This window comes from Parus major, unplaced genomic scaffold, assembly GCF_001522545.3.
Source record: "Parus major isolate Abel unplaced genomic scaffold, Parus_major1.1 Scaffold303, whole genome shotgun sequence".
In the NCBI taxonomy this organism is placed as follows: Eukaryota; Metazoa; Chordata; class Aves; order Passeriformes; family Paridae; genus Parus; species Parus major.
The window spans coordinates 38591-56100 of NW_015379273.1; the positions used below are offsets into that span (position 1 = coordinate 38591).

Here is a 17510-nt window from a genome sequence, read left to right on the forward strand (position 1 = left end):
GGCTTTATTTCAAAACAGCTGCTGAAACTAAAATGCTTTTGGAATGCTCCAGGCCACCTGTGAAGAGTTTAGATGAAGGTAATTAAAGTAAAGCTGTGAATTAATTGCAGAGACTTTGTGATTTTGCATTACAAACTTTTACTTCTAAGTAACTAATTTCTGATCAGTAACTTTTAATCAGTTCTGCAGCACCTTGCCTTTACTGCAATTAGTCAAGTACCAGGACTCTCCATTAAATCTGCATCACTGTGATGCAGTGTGTACTAACCTCATGGCTCCATACTAATTTGTCTTGCTAAAAGAGCTAACACTGCTTGAGTGAACACAAGGTCTTTATCAAGTGCTAGTTAGAACTAAGTTTCCTCTGGTGTCATCTACATTTTCAGTCCCCAGCTGGAGACAGGTGGCAAAACAGGGACTCACCACTGGCCTGTTCTGCAGCACAGACTACTGTGCTGACTACTCATCACTGCAAAGTGGCAGTAAAACCATCACAGCATTTATTAACTTCCCAGCTGTATGAAGCCATGAAGTGCAATGTGCTGTACAAATTGCTTTTCCTTACAAAAGCAGTTGAACCGTGTCTGCAGTTTTCTGAGCAGCCATACCTCTCCCTGCCTTGCAGTGCTCTCATTAGCAGCTACTGAAAACCTGCTCACTTCCAACACTACAACACCTGCCTTTGGCATAGCTGTACCCAACTCATTGCAGAGATGGCAGCTCAGGAACTGGCACCTGCATTAACTGAGCATATCAGCACCTGCCAAGGCAGTGCCACAGCCCAGCATTGCTGCAGACACCCAAACCCCAGTCATACAGCACTTTGGGTCCTCCTGATCATCCTGTTTGATTACCTTTCTGGTGATCTTTCTCTTTAGGATCTTTTCCTATCACAGTAAATTTGCCTGCAGTATTAGAGGCACGAGTTAGTTATAGCAGCACACTCACTCCTCTCCAAGGAGGCTATGCAATCTTCAGGCTGTACTATAAGCTGGAGGAAATCCATTTAGATACCTTTGAGGCCACATACCAGCTACTTGTTTTTGCACCAGATGTCAAGGCACCATTGTATAAGCTCACTCCTTGAACTATCAAAATAAAACACTGTGAGGGTGATGGTCACATTCTCACAGTGACAGCAATAATCTGCTTCACACACATGTTTTTTCTGCTCTCACTTGTTCATCTGACACTTCTCTTCTAAGAGACAGGCACAGCTTGAAGTATCCACTGACATTTTACAAATCACAGTAAGAACAAAACCTCCAGATAGAAAGCAAGTTGGAATTTGAGAAAGGGTTTTTATACAATGAATGGAGCATAAACATCTTCCCACAAGGGCCCTACCTACCAAACCAGAGAGATCTAAGAAAAAACCTGCCAGAGAAAGAGCATGAGTGTTTCAGCCTTTCTGCAGGACATTAACTATTCTAGGTTAACAACAAGCTACTCTGAGCTCAGACGTCACAGTTAAGGCAGAAGAGTATCTCCTGATGCCAGTTAACAGCTTCTGTCCTACATTGATAGCAGTGCCCTGGTGTTACACAGATGGTGCCAGTCCTCCTGGAACAACAACACTGCCAAGGAAACACTAATGGTGCAGGCGGTACATACTTAAAATGTGAGTCAGATAGCTAATTTTGAGGTAAGTTCTTTTGTTCTTGCCTCCTCACATAGGAAATATTACAAATTGATCCAATTTACATTAAGCAAAGCTGAGTTTCAAAAGGGAATGGCTTGGGTGATTATTTTCAATAAATGCCTAAAACCTGCAGCCATGAGGTAGATGATGTATTTTCCTCTGAAGTGCATTAGCAGTGTGTCTATTACTGAATTTTTGGGTTTTACAACCCCTGCTAGAAAAAAGAGCTTATTATTTAATCACTGGTTTCAGTTTCTAAACTATGTGGTTATAAGCCTGACCACTGAATATTGTTTAAAGCAAATATTTGAACTAAATGTTATTGAGAGCTGTCAGCTATCAGGTGGTAAGTTACTCTTTTAGGTAATAATGTTTTTTCTCCTTTCTTGAACATGGTCGTATTATTTTCAGACATACAAAAATGATTTCTTCTAAGAAAATAAGCAAACAAGAGCCACACACCTGAGGGACAGGAGATCTTTCAGGCCCTGCTCCTTGCTGCATATAAGATACTGTCAGCATCAAGTTGTCTTTGATGATTACTTTTGACCACTGTTATAAATTCTGACCAGTACTGAGAGACAGGAGGATCTAAACCTGATCATATCTGAATACATTTGGAGCTTGCCTATCTTCATGCTTGATATTACACCAGCAAAATACCTGGCCCATGGTTTTGCACAAGTAACTGGGATATGACTTACCCTTGGCCAATTTTTTCAAATCGAGTGTATTTCTTCTTAGGATCTCCAACACTCACAATGCTCCCTGAAAGAAACAAAATGCAAGATTCTCACTTCAAAATAAAGATTCCACCTTCCAGCAGATCTGAAATGCAGCCCTGCTGTCTGGGGCTTTGAGCCATTTGTGGTCAGTTGTGTAACAACAACAACAGAGGCATCACAGATGGCCTCTGCAAACTGATTTTCTACAGTCCTTTAGGGTTACCTAGACAGGAAACTAAACACAAGGATAAACATTCAGAACAGACAGATGAGAAAATAAGAGGCACCAATGCAAGCATTTCTCTACAAACATTACGAAGAGCTGGAACAACAGTGTATTTTCTTGGAAATAAACACTCTGTGATTCAACAAAGGTTTAATACTTATGAAGATTAAATGTACCTTGTATTCACTTTTTTACGAACAGGTGCCATTTTTAGAAGAGTATCACAACTGTTTCCAGGAGAGAAGGAGATCATCTCAACCTTTCAGCAGTTAGCCAAAAGAATGCCTTTATGTTTGCAGTGAACAACATTTCATGTTACAATTAAGAATGATGGGATTTCATCAGAACCAGGGCCCCCATCACTGGTTTCTAGGCTAAGTTCTGAAGACACCCCTGCCCTGAACCATTTCAAGAACCACTTTACTGGTTTTCAATGTGACATGGACCTGTCACTCACACTGGACTTGCCCTCTCAAGACCACACATGCTGTTTTCCTCAAACCAGCAGGATGGGTAACAAGGACAGCAATGCTCCTGGGGCGCTGGTGTGACACAGACAGCTGCCCAAAGGGATGCTGGTCCTGAGCACAGCTGATACAATGCTGAAGTCAGACTAGAGGCTGCTGCCTCCTGGAAACTCCATGCTACAGCAGTGGGATGGTCAAGCTCCACAGTGTGAGCCGGAGGTTTATACCTTCTCATCTCCTATCCCTCCTTCTAGTCAGTTAGAAGGGAGCCCCAGAGTCCTCTAGTCATGCTTTTCTCTACTGAAGAGTTATTTTGTAGTGAAGACCTGCTCTAGAGAAGCAGAATGAGCTTTGTTTTACGCCATGCATTTCAGTGAGATGAAACTATGAAAAGTTAACCAGGTTCTGAAGGTGCTACATCCTCAGCTTTGGTTCCTAACACTCCAGTCCATCTGACTCCTGCAGGTTGGAACAGCAGGGCAGGACCACTTCAGGCCACTTGAGACTGTTGTGAGCATCCCAGGCAGTAGGCAGGCTCACCCTGCCATCAGCCCTGGCTGGTGTTCCTGGAGCAGTGGGTGAGGGGAGGGAGCATGCAGGGAAAAAAAGACCTCTTCTCCTGCAGCTCCCATTAACACTCTTGCCAAGGACTGCAAAACTGCTTTAGCAGAGAGTGTACCAGATGGTGCTGATGCCCTGTCTTCTTGCTGTGCTGGCAGGCACAGGATTCCTGGATAGGCATCCAGTCAAATGGTCATCTGGATGCTAAAGACCTCTCTGCTCCATAAAAATGGCCTGGACAGGGCAAAAAGGTGTTTGTGACTACTAAGAGGGAATGGTGCATCATCTAGTTTTGTTTTGGATGCACAGGTAAATAAATATGTGTTTGTATTTGTAATACAGGGATACAGCCAGATCAGTCAAAGAAAATATGCTGCAGATCACTGAAGTCTTTCCTTCTGAACTCATCTTCTTAAACTATTTCTGTGATGTATGTTCCAACGTAAGTCCTTAGAAAACATTTGCATTGAGCCACCATCTTAGGCTTCATTGTCTGCATTCTATCAAGGAAACTACCAGACCAGAAAAAACAGTACTGTTTCTTTAATTAAGCCTTTGGCTTTGAGTCTATCGGATTTTGGCTCTTTCATTAGACACAAACAAAACATCCTAATTACTGCTTTCTTTCCTTCCCATCAGATTCCTGGCATCTCCAAATGGGCAAGAAGGTGTCAAGCAGGGCAAGGTTTAACTTTAACTTTAAGTGGCATGAACTCCACAACTGGTGATGGGGCCAGACTGTCCCATATGGGACTGTCTCACACCCTGTGGCTCAAAACCCCATGAGCTCTGCAGCAGTAAATCAATCACTGCTCTAATTCTGTGCTGGGCTGGACAACAGAAACAACACTGTGCTGCCAGTGCCTGGCTAGGCACTATTTTCAGCAAGTTAATGGAATCGTGTATCTATTACAACAGATACTAGAAGTTCATTCACTTCAGAAAAGAATACGGAAAAGGAGAAAGATTTTTAAAAATTATTTTCCAAATTTGCCACTAATTTTGAAGTTCAGATTTCTGGATTTTTTCCTCAAGACTTGAGCAGCTGCTTTCCCAAGGCAGTTGCTTGTGGCTGGGTCCCTTGCTTAAGCCAATGGACATCAAACATTACAGCATTAAAATCAACAAAGTGACAGGTACACAGCTCCCACTCAGAAAAGCACTGCCTGCTCTGGACAAAAGATAAACCTATCAGCTATTCTGATGTCTTTAAGCAGTTTACTTAATCAAGTCCTAAATTAAGTGGATAAGAAAGCTGAATTGGGCCAGTTCTGTTTTATAGTTATCAGTGGAACATAGTCATGATTTCATTACAGACAAAATTTTATTTGATCTTATCTCAATATTACAGGCTTTACTCACTAATAAAACTCTAAAGCTCTAAAAGAACTCAAGTTATTTCAAGCAAAAAAAAAATTATGAAGGCAATTTTGGATAAAAGAGGGCAGGGAACATCTTAAAAGTAGCATAGAAACAGTTGTGGGGGAAGTAAGCAAGGTGGAGCAGTCATGAGAGTTAAAATAGAACAAGCACCACACTGCTTAAATATAATTAGTTTAAGATTCTAATAAAAAAGCATCATGCCTGTTTTCAGATAGCTTTATGAAAGCACAGAAGTTTTTTCATTGCCCACATCACAGTTTGCCCAAGGCAGACATTCAGACCTTGCTCACTTGGTAGCAAATTGTTAAGAAAGAAAAAGCAGGAAAGCATGTAACATTTCGAAGACACAATCCCCAAAAATTCCAGGGCTCAGTCCCAACTTAGCATATACAGCAGCTTGAATAAATGATAGACATGATCTTGTCTTGATCTTGACATGATCTAGACAACTTGAGCTCATGGATGCAGGATACCTGTAGATCTCATGGGAGAAGCCTGCCTCAAACATTTAGCATCAGCTTAAGAAGCAGAATTTCTCTCTAAATAAGCTGACATGTTTGCAGGTAACCACCTGCTCTGGAATTTATTTCATTGTGCCCTCAGTTAAAGCTGTTGGATTTATCTCTTGGATACTCCCTAATGTCAATGAGGTTCATGTCAGCCTGGTAAGGATGCAGGAAACTCTAGGCAAGCAGCTGAAATCTCACAGCTAAGGAAGGCTGTGCAGTCACAGCAGCCATCAGTGCCATGGCAGGTATGACAAGAATGTTGAGCAATGGCAACCACTGAGAAAAAGCCACAGCCAAACAGCACCCTATTACAAGCAGTTGCCACCATTAAAGACATTACTGGCTTTGTGATCTGACAGAAGGAGGTGTAGATCAATCTGCTTTTTTTACTAACAGTTAATGGTAGATACAGAGTATCCTGCGTTTTGTTCTGAATGAAACCATTTAATCTGAGAACACTGCACTGGCGGCTGTCACATGCAAGAAGCAAATTAAATTTGTTGCACTGCAGAATCATGAAGTGCTTGAGGTGCTTCAATAGAGTATGATCTGCACAGCGGCTGAGCCAGTGGTTGGAGTTCTAACTATATTAACTGGCTGAGAATTAGCCATTATGGATGCTAAATTCTGACAGTGCCTGTACGTATTACAGGCCGTACAGCTTCTCAGGCTGGTCCTGAGAAAACAGTCTGGGAAAGACATAGGAAAGAATTAAAACAATCCTCAGGGACACAAAACAACCTTGCAGGTGTTGTTATGTGTTCCTTGTTTTCCTTGCAGGAGGAAGTCAGGGGGGTGGTGTACCCCACTGACCAATGATGGTAATGTAGCAGTTTACTAACCAATAAGAGTTTCCTTTCTGTATTTTCCACGTATCTGTCTATAAAGCAGGCCTGCTAGCAATAAACTAAAGGATCCTCTTGTTCTGACTCCCTGAGAGTCTGTGTCGTTCTTTCCAGCCGTTCCCAATCGGAACGACAAGCCATGAAAAAGTGCCATGTCATCTGATACAGCGGATGTTCCTTTCAAAGGAGAGGTCACCAACAAAATTGTACAATTATTATAAAACAAACTGTAGAAGTAGGAGGAGCAATAACAGTTATGAAAAGGACAGAAGGAGAATACCTGGAAGATGTGTAACTGTCTCAAGGAGAGTTCATTGAGGCTGAAGTAACCAGCTTCGTGCTGCAGTTGTTGACTGGTAAAAAACCCCACACCAATAAAAAACCTCCCACAAACAAAAACCCAAAAACCCAACAGATTTTTGCAAAGTATTTTGACTCCGATGACTCATGAGAAGTTAGGAGTCTAAAGAGAATTTGGAAACCCAAACATTCTGTTCCATTTGACCATTAGTACACAGGAGTTCCCTATGTCATTCACTAGGTCACAGCCTTTTCCTCAACAAGAAACAGTCTCTGCTTTTGCCTTTAGCACAGAAAGAAGCTCAGGCAAATCCAACCCAGTCCCAGCTGCCCTCAGAGGCAGCAGGAACACCCCAAGTGCTCTCTCACTGCCTCAAAGCACAACAGTTTCTGCCAGGAGCTGTAAATGACTCTGTGACACTAAACTGAGAGAACCATTTGGTACAGCTAATGCTGATGCATGCAGGAAATACACTGCTCTAGCAGACTCAAAATACGCAATACATACTCAGTTTCTCTAGGATCTCCTCATCTGTCATCTTGGATTTTTTTCGCTGCCGGTCTGTGTTTCTGTACAGAGTGTTTGTGTTTGAGTTTTCAGGCTGGGGAGTGGTGGCTTCTTTAGCTGGTGCTGGTGCAGCGGCAGGTTCAATAACAGAGCGTGTGTAGATCTGTGACAAGAAATTTTTTTGTGTCAGAAAGGTGGTTGTCAGAGATTCCTCTGAGATCATATTTCAAGTACAAACCCTTACGAAGATTGTGTCAGCCACATCCAGGACTTTAAAACTGATTTTGCTGTCCACTTCTCAAACTGAACAAGCTAAAATGAAAGGTTACAAGTTCATGGCCAGTTTTGTGTTCAATTTTAATAGATTTTCTGATACAGTTCATGGAGAGGGGCAGGTATCTCCAGAGGACAGTGTGTCCTATGTATCTTGCCAGGATACGAACTGCATTTTTGGACTGCTATCCCTGCTGACAGGGAGCCTGCACAGCTGGAAAACGTGTCTCATTTTCACACTAGTAACATTAAAGGACATGCCCTTCCCTGATACAAGAAGAAAGTCATGACCCCCATCAAAATCCCAGGATACTGATGATGAATGTGAAAGTTCAAACCCGATTTTCCCAGTGTCAGTGGCTGAAGTGAAGCTCTGTGTCATGACAGGACTTCCTGCCAAGCACCTTCAGCCCCAACCAGCAAGTGCTGTCTGATCAGAAACTTGCAGCTCTGCACTGCACCAAACACAGACCTAATCAAATCTGGCACTTACTGATTTTGTGTGTTCAGGCCGTGGGGCGATAACAGGTGGAGGTTCATTGTCATCTTCCTCCTCTTCATCATCTTCATCCTCTTCTTCAGACACAGAGGGAGCCAGAGGAGGTTCTGATGCTGTTTTTGTGCTCTGTGGACAGACAGCACTGTGAGTGACAGTCTCTATCCTGCAACTTTGAAGCTTTGATAGCTACCTACAGCCTTAGTCTTCCTAGATGTTAGAGACCAATCTAGACATGCACATGCTCCTATGGGCCTAAGTTCTAAGTTAAACTCAGAACAACACTTAAAGGTTTAGGTGCATTGAACTCCACTAGTCTCAGCTGCTGCTTGGAGGCAGGGGGTTATATCATGTCATCCCAAAAGTGCTGGTGAAACACACACACAAAAAAAAAAGCCTTGTGAAGTGTTTACCAACTTCAAAGCTGGCTACAACAGGCTGCTTAGAGAACTGAAGCAAATCAAAGGCACCATTCAACATACTCACACGACTGTCACTCTCTTTAAAATGCCACCCCTTTGGTCCAGTAGAAATACCAGTAAGTGAAGTCCACAGCAAACAGGGAGACCTGAGTCAGTAATTTTGGAAAGCTGTCATGCTGACTGTCTCACTACTGCCCCTGTCTGCTAGACAAAAATACTACAGCATATGCCAAGGTGTCCATACCCACTGGAAGAGCTACTGGAAAGGCTTACTCTGCTCTGGTGAGCACCACACCTCCTCTGAGAAGTGTGTTTTATTAAAGATAAAGGAAGTGGCACTGAGTGAAAATCTACGGTGTGAATATTCAAAGATGATTTTCATTTTATTATACACAGTTGGCTGTGTAATCACAACCTCATGTGAAGCTGCTTAACAGTTTAAAAGAAAAGCCAAATCCCCATTCAGTCACTTGCTATTTAATTCACTAACAATAATTCTAATAGATTTGGTCAGTATTAATGTGTATGTCACTCCTATATCTCTGGGATTGCTGTTGCAATCCAGCATTAATTAGAGTGGATGGTTATTTAAAACTTTCCTTCAATGGTAATAGCAAATTAAATATCAATTATAACCTTATTTATATTCAATTATATATCCAGCTGTACTAAGGAGAAATCATGAAACTTGATAGAAATGGGATTCTAAATTTTTAAAACTACACTAAAATGGGCTTATTAGGCAGTGCTGCGTATTGTTGTGAATGATATACACCATGGTTATAAACAGCCAGCAATCTTCTGTCTGCTAAACCAGACTTTCACATTTTAAAAAATATCTCAAATGGAAAATCATAAATCAGCCAGGGAAAGCTCATGGCTTGCTCCACAATTCTTAAACACTAGGAACATCAAAGGTTACTTTACCACTCACCGATGGATGAGCTTCTATGTATCCATGGGCACTTTTATCTGCAATGAGCAAAGGAGAATGAACCAGATGCCATTAGAAAGAAATCCTGCCTGTTTTGGAAAAGCCCATAGAACAAGTCAAACCAAATAGAGATTGTTTTTCTTTCACACCATCCCTTCAGGAGCAACAGCAAGGAAGAGAACAGGACAAAATTCCAGACTGTGTCTATTTTTTGTCCTGTTTGCCAGTAAATGGAGTAAGTAGATAAAGTAAATAGAAATTCGATCAAGAAAATGCAAATTGTTCTTTAACTGTCAATGCTTCTGTTCCACTCAAGATCTAAAGCAACTTTTTCTCCTTTTTTTCCTGTGTTTTATTTTTCTTTTCAATAAATTGCATGCATTCATTCTCATTAGCTTGATGACATTTCCACAGAAAAGCTTCCTCAAAACCCCCATTTAGCCAAGCAACTCTATTCTGACGAAGCATAAGAACAGCTCCTGGGCTCAGGAGCACACATGAGCTGTTTTGAAGTTTACATTTCATCACAAAGGGAACTGCTATTTTAGCACACAGTAAGCATCAAATTAGTCAAATCCTTTAATTATGGAATTTGGGGAAAAAAATGATTTCTCTCAATCCTGGAGATAAGTGCACAGTTTTTAGAAAGACTGAGAAACTTCTGCATTTTGGAAGTTGTCTTGGTTGAACCTTCAAACTCCTGGAAATGACAAACTCTACTGCCACAGATGATCCTGTGGAGGAAATAGAACTCCAGCAGGTAAATTCCAAATGCTGTCCACACCCTACTGGCTACAGACATCCCCTTTTTTAGCTGAAGCTGTCAACAGGCACTCTACCAAACTAATGGTATCTTAATGGCATTTTGGTTTCAAAATCTTGGTTAGTTCTAAAAACCTGCAATGAAGCTATGTCACCATTTTAATGATATTTGGGGGGGAAAAAAGAGGAATGGAATTAATTTCAGGAGTCTTCCACAATGTGGAATTGGTTAAGGTTGCTTCCTGACTACTTGAATATTGAACTTTGCTCTGACTTGTTTTGGAGCCTGACCTCCTCTGTTGGGAGACGTCAACTTACCTCCTGATGTAAAACTCATGTATTTTTGGTTGTTAACTGTTTCTTTTGAATCGTAAAATTTGAGAACATCTAGAACAGCCTGTGGGTTCTTCTTCTGCTCCAGTTTTGTTATGTTGGAGGTCTGTAGTAGCCTGGCCCATTGCTCTGGAATGCCCTGTAGATGTTGAGTGGAAACAAAGTGGGTTTAGAGTATTTAAGATATGTAGCCTCACAGATCTTTACCATGATTCCATGTTTGCTGTAAGATTACTTGCAGAAATTTTGATTGACACCTTAGAATTAAAATTAGATGCAATCATTTCTTCTCTATCAAAAATCTAGCTAAAATCAGGACCCAACTTTAGAAAGAAAATAAAGTAATGACTATGAGAAGAAAAAAAGGACATGAAACTTCTCTAGAAATCAACTCTGCTCTTCCATGGAATAATGGTTTAAGGCTTAAGCTTGTTTGCCTGGTGATTCAGGGCAGACATAACAAGACCATTCTCTATTGGTGGACAACACAGTGTTTTTTAAGAACTTTACAGTGGACTTTTCATGCTTAGGAATCCAAACACATTTTGCTGAAATAATCACTGCTGTCTGATTCAAAGGTAAACCCCACTCTGATACAATTAATTTTCAGCATACCAGGGAACACTGCAGGGTAAAGAATCTGTCTTTCAGCTCTCAAAATCATGATACTGAGCTATACCGCAGCTGCAAAGGATGTCTCTAGATTCCTTACTGCAAACATACAGAAACCAAGAACTCAGAAAACAGGCTGAGAGTGCCAAAGCCTTGGATGAATGCTTGGACATGTTATGGGTGAAGCAGAATTTGAAAATCAATCCAATAACTAAAAGCCCCAGCTCCACAATGAAATTCTATTGATAAGAACTTGCTTCAGTTATCCAGGATAATTCCCTAGATTTAACAGCCTGTCATTTACCCCCTCTTACTGCACAGCTGACATTGCCCAGCAAATTGTAGGGCTCACTGAAGAAAAAATGTGCTAATCTACTTTCATATAGCTTCTTCTCAGAAATTGTCCACAAAACAATGTGTGACATGAGCCTCCAAAGTTTAGGATTGATGAAAAAAAGTGGGAAAAGCCAAGCAACAAATCTACTGCACAGATATCAACCTGCTGCTGCAGTGCTATGACATCTCAAAGAAGCCTTTGGGGCCTGTGACGCACCTCTGGGAGCTTCCCTGGGCACATCTGTGAGCCATAGAGATCTGGCTGTAATGGATGTAAATAAAGAAAGAAAAGAAAGTTAAAACAGAATGTGGGAAAACTTAGAAGGTGGTAGGAGAAGGAAACCAACGGGACAGAATGGGCAAGACCCATCTAAAATGAGAGTTACGAGGTGGATACCAAATAGATCAGGTGGTAGACAGGCTACAGGAAGGCAGGTTTAGGAAAACAGAAAAATCACAACTGTTCCAAAGTTTGGAAGCATCATTCCCCCTTCTCTCACTTTTAAACAGTTTTTCTCTCCTCATAAATATGCATTCCTGAGAATTAATGCCAATTGACTAGAAAAATTACATGTGTTTTTCCTTTTCAATTTAAATTTAAAAAGAAAAAAAAAGAAAAAAGAAAAAAAAAGAGAAATATCTGGGCTTTTGCTGTTTGACTAGTTTTGAAGCCAGATTACCATTTTTGAATGGCTCTATAAAAGTTTTTTCCAGGCTTGGGTGTTCTCCAGCCCTGACATCACCATTTGACCAGTGGATAAAGAAGATGATAAAAGTCAAATTGTGAAATCTGGGAGACTACATTGCCACAACACAATCTGTGTGTGTCAGACTGAAAATGAGGACAATTGTAAAGAAATGCTTGATTAGATTAGGAATGTGCAACTTCTTTGGATCTACAGCCACAACTTTTCCCACCTACTAATGGCCTAATTTAGAAGCTTTAAAAGTTTGGCGGGTAACCACATTTTCTTCTAGGCTGGGGATGAGGAAATGGTTTCAAACATGCATGCCTTACAAAAAACACCCCCCAAAGGCCTGCTAACCACGCTGTCCTTCATTCAGAAAATGCAACTCATTTTTCAAATAAAGGATCATAAAGCTCTAGCAAAATGCTCCCATCCAACAGTTTCAAACCAATTTTATTCTCTACTTTAGAAGCCCTGTTTCTTAGCAAATGTGGTTGCTCCAAGCACAGTGAAATGGAGATGTAATATTTCTTCATGATGGACAACACAAGTTGGTGCTCAAGCCTGAAAGCCAGAACTCAGGAGCCCATGCAATCGTGCATTAGGATGCATCTAACAGCAATCAGGGGATGCAGCTGCGGGCAATGGTTTGATGTCAGAAAATGACCCAATGCATTGCATATAACCAGGAGAGCAGGCACTACTGGCATGACAGCTGCAATAATTCAAAACAAAAAACCCCCTGTGTGTTTGCACATTGATTAGACACTCCCATGGCACTTCCAAACTTTTGAAAGAGGCAGACAGCATGATCACTAGACAGTGGGAATACCAGAACATGGTACGGGCTAGTGGCAGTTCCTTTGCAGGAGGTACTTACCACATGACTACCCAGCTGATACACAGGTTCTATCCAGGTTGGGACAAACCAAACATGCCTAATGTAATGTGTAATATAATGCCTACATCTGGGATTAGCTGGGACCAATATCTAGTTCTTAATGGTGCAAAAATTCCCTTCCTTTGACTGATGATGGACTCCACTGAGGACTACACCATTAAGTCCTGAGCTGGCAAGCTGTGCATGGGAAGTCACCTGACCCTTTGGTTAGTTTTGAATTGTTTACAGCCTTCTCAGACTGCAGCACTGCACTTCCACATTTCAAGAACAAGTGTAATTGGAAAACAGACATCTCACATCCATTGCTTGGAAAAGGAGAAAGATATTTAAAAAGAAACTATACTACTGCAATAAAGCTGGACCTATTTAGTCATGGAGAATTGATTTACTCTGTGCTGGCAGTATCTGACAGCAAAAAACCCACCAAAGATGTTAGAGACTGTTTTGAAACACTGGTAGATAATAACAACATTCAAAATGTTCCAAGCCTTGATCCCTGAAATACAGGTAGTGAGTGCCTGTGCTGAAGTGTTTTAAGTCTGACACCCCTTCCTTTCTGTTCCAGCTCACAGGAACACATGAACTAACCAGGACCCTGACCACCAGTCAGGTTATGAGAGAACACATATGTGACCCATTGTGTTTGCTTGGAATCAGAAGGAAAAAGTCTCAAACACACAGAAATAAAGGTAGAAGGCAAAAAAGCAAGAACAGATATAGAATAAGAACAGCTGAACATCCAATGGGAAGAGAACAGAAAGTGGGAAGGTGAAGACAGACAAGAAGAAGTGACGTAAACACAAAAAGGAGAGAAACAAAAGCATAAAGTAATGTAATATGATATGAAGATAAGGAGAATGGTACTGAAGATTATCGGGAACAATAAAGTGGCTACAGGAAAAGAAAGAGAGGGGGAAAAAAGGAAAAATCAAGATAGACAGTAGGGAAAATGCAATTTTAAAAGCTTTATGCAAAGTTTCTGATCAAAAATGATGACATCTGGGCTTTTTAAATATGCATTTAGTCAAGCCCTAGGGTTTGGCACAGAATAAATTTTGAAGTAAGATTTTATGACATCTAATTTTAAAAATCCTAATTAACTAGCCCATTTATTTTAAATGTATCTGTATTTCCTAATTACAAAGGATAATTCTATTTCACTACTCCTTTGAAGACATGCTATAATTAAATGTGTCTTTTTTTCTTCTACTGTTATTCCTACTGTTGCAACTCTAGTGTAGGACACAGAAAGTTTCCAGCTTTCTGAAACCTCTTTGTGAAACAAAAGTAGCAATCAAAGTACAAAATTATGAAGAAATCCCATTTTAGGGCTCAAATTCTGAAAATTAGCCATCCTTTGTCCAGGCAAATGATTTGTCCCATCGTGTTTGGTGTAGTCAGTCAGTCAGCACTAGCACAGTCCACAATGGTGATTACACAGTCTGACCACTCAGCTCATGTAGCACTACTGGTTGCAGCAGAGTTGCTAATGCTCCTTCTCACCTCCACAGTTTAACAAAATGTAAGCTCACTGCCATCTCAGCTTTAAAGAACAATGGTTTCAGCACCCTACTAGTAATTGGAAAAGAAAAGCTCTGAAATCCCTGCACACTTCAGAGCTTCTATCAGATTCATTTTTCCCAACACTTTGTTGAGATTCAAGATGCAAAAGCTGACAGCTATTTTATTAGTACATAAAGGCTAGAAACACTGATCACCTAGAGTATAAATATATTTTGAAGGATACTAAATTAAAATGAATGGACTTCCACAGTGTTGCAGCTTTCTGAGCATCTCCAAGGGTTACCTGCAGAGCAGCTGGACTTTGCACTAAGGCTGGTTGTCTGCTATGCATGGGAGGGGAATTTTTATGCTTTCCCAAAGACACTGAATAACCAACCCTTGTAGCAGCTTGAGAGACTGGGAAAAGCATACGTCTACATTCTTCCTAGTTTTCATTTCCTGCAGACACTCTGCTGACAATCCTTGGAGAGGAAAAAAAAAAAAAAAAAAGCAGCCTGAATCATAAGTACTCTAAATCCTAAGCCAAACAAATAAAAGTCTCTTTCTTCACAGCCTGGCTGCTGTGATCTGATGTTTCTGGCAAAAAGAGATCATGTTACCATCAAGAAACTAGAAGTTCTGGTAAACATGAAATACAGAAGTTACTTACTGTGAATTCTCCAGTGACGGCATCAAATCCCACATGAATGGTGTGTTCAAAGTCTGAAGGAAGAGAGATCTCAGGACGTTCCTTCTCTTTCTTCTTGTTGGCTAGAGGCAAAATGTTAACAAGCACTTATTTTCAGAACAGTTTTTCATTTAAAACTTTTAATAATCAGGTGTGCTCAAAATAGTGTTTCAAAAAAGTGGAAAACAAATCAATTAACATCCATCCAACTTAAGAAACAGACCCAGGTTAACACAACGTCAGCCTGTCAACCCCTGCTAGGGAAGGTCTACCAGCTGTTATTTTATTTTGTTTTTCTTTGAGCCAGTGTGACTGCTGCCAAAGCAAGCTGTTCATGAAATAGCCTTCTTAGGCTATCTATAACCAGTATGATTCATATTTTCAGTTATTTTTTTCATTGAGTTTTCTTATCTAGAAACTAACTTCTATTTGACTTTGTGGGTTCCTGCAGAAGTAAATCACACAGGACACACCATATTTATTAGTGTCTGTTCTCCAATATGGTTTGAATCCATTTCAAAGTCAGCCAAATCAGAGGAAAGGCTTTTTCTCCTACAGGTTCTGTGAAAACCAGCAACTCATGCAATGACTCCTCTTCCAACTAAAAGGCTGAAACAGCAGCTCTGTTTCAGAAAAGACAGAATCTGCCCAGCAACAGAATCCCAGAAATGTCTTTGGAAAAGACATTTTGAGCTCTCAATTAACTAAGACATATGATCATAAAATGCAGGCTTTATTAGTGTCCAGATTTTTTTTCTTCTTAAATCACCAGTATTCCCAGTATGTGGGGTATCTTACTTAAGCAGGCCATCTTGGAAGAATCTGCATTTGCTTCTCATCTCCATCCCTCTTTACAACCTTTTGAAAATAACATCCCCTGTGGTCATCCATCTCCTGCACTTCTGACTACTGACAAATGACACTTCAGCCCTGTTTTACTGACCCTGATTAAGAATGAGTGAAATAAAGGCTGAGGGAAGCTGCCTTCACTTTCCTGCAGTGTTTAAATATTATGTTTGCCAGCTCCGTAGGTTCATCTAGGGTTTCATCCAAGGCTGGACTGACCAGTCCAGGTTTGTCTTTGCTCAGGTAATAGCCCCACGAGGCCTCTATTTGTATATTTCTTATTATACCTTACAGCCTCCTTTAAGAGGAAGATGCTCTGCTCTTTGTACTTACAGTCTATTTTGAATGCCTCTAATCCTTTCTCTGCATTGCTGCATCTATCCTCATTAAATAATTGTCATATTTTGTCTGTGCTGCATACTGTACACATTGTTCACTGATGAAATATATTCATTTAGCATTCAGTAAAGATGGCAGCAATATATCAAATACAAATGCAAAGGCTTTCCCCTTCTTTTATCATTAAGATGATGTTGTTTAATTTTCAGGACAGATGTTGCCAGTTAGAAGACATCATCTGTGTGTATATAGCAAAACTGGCTTCTTCTACCTCATCATTTGCAAGCTAATGCAGTGAAAATTAGATTTAAGGACTGTCAAATTCAGTTCAAAGCAGCAGTCAAGTCTAGAAGTGAAGTAAGGGATTACATAAAAACATTCAATGAAAAGCAGCACTTGTCCATTGTAGGATTCTCCTGCTGGAGGACAGGTGCTCCAGCTCATTCCCCAAGATCTGTCCTAAATCATGGACTTGTGATATAACACCTATGGTCCAAATGCTGATACCTACACTACAAATGAAATACAGAATCTCTTTACTACACCTTCACCTCTCCCCAGTGTAAAAACTTCAATGTTTCTGTGTGGGCTCTGCAAATCAAGTCACATCTATTTCATGCAAGCTGGCAAGATGATATGAAAAGCCATGACTTCTTTGAAGCACCTGACTGAATGCAAGCGGTTTGTATTGAACATTCCTATTTGATTTTCTTGTAAATGCCTCTCACAGTACACTCCTGCTGCACAGAGTTAGCTATGAGGGCCTCCACATCATCCATCCTTACATCCCTCCTCTCTGGTAAGCAAATGAAAGACAACAAAGTTCCTGCAGGTTCAGGCAGAAATACTCTGCCATGGTTTTTCTTCACATTCTATTGACTTGCACCAGTGATGAACCACGGACTTAACATTGTGATGCCGCAAAGCACTGTACTATATGAGACCAGACATATCAGTCACCTTCTGTTCTATAAGCAGGAGTCTCAAAAATGTGTCACAGAGTCTATGAAGTACACAGGCCTGCTGATACCGTGACCCAAACTACCTCAAGGGACTTGGCCATTCAAGCTAAACTTCCTCCATTTATTAATTCACCCAACAAAATTAAGCTATAAATCTTACCTGACTTTTCTTCACGGTCACATTTAAAATCATGACACTTGTATGTTCCCTAAGATTGCTCTGACTGGTAGTTAATGACATTTTCAAT

At 40.6% G+C, this 17510-nt stretch overlaps 1 protein-coding gene across 8 annotated transcripts in view; it reads right to left on the bottom strand.

Moving 5' to 3' along the window:
- Positions 1-17510, bottom strand: part of LOC107198751 (serine/threonine-protein kinase PAK 3) — an 80335-nt gene that overhangs the window by 17802 nt on the left and 45023 nt on the right. For 5 of the 8 annotated variants that reach the window (XM_015615949.3, XM_015615947.2, XM_015615945.2 and 2 more), the window contains 7 exons: positions 15098-15198; positions 11552-11596; positions 10372-10525; positions 9292-9329; positions 7933-8064; positions 7167-7329; positions 2347-2410 (listed from right to left, as the gene is read on the bottom strand). In XM_015615949.3, the coding sequence (XP_015471435.1) occupies positions 2347-2410; positions 7167-7329; positions 7933-8064; positions 9292-9329; positions 10372-10525; positions 11552-11596; positions 15098-15198 (697 nt within the window). The remainder of the gene's footprint in view (positions 1-2346; positions 2411-7166; positions 7330-7932; positions 8065-9291; positions 9330-10371; positions 10526-11551; positions 11597-15097; positions 15199-17510) is intronic. The other 3 variants (XM_015615951.3, XM_015615950.3, XM_033511515.1) reach the window with 1 other exon arrangement.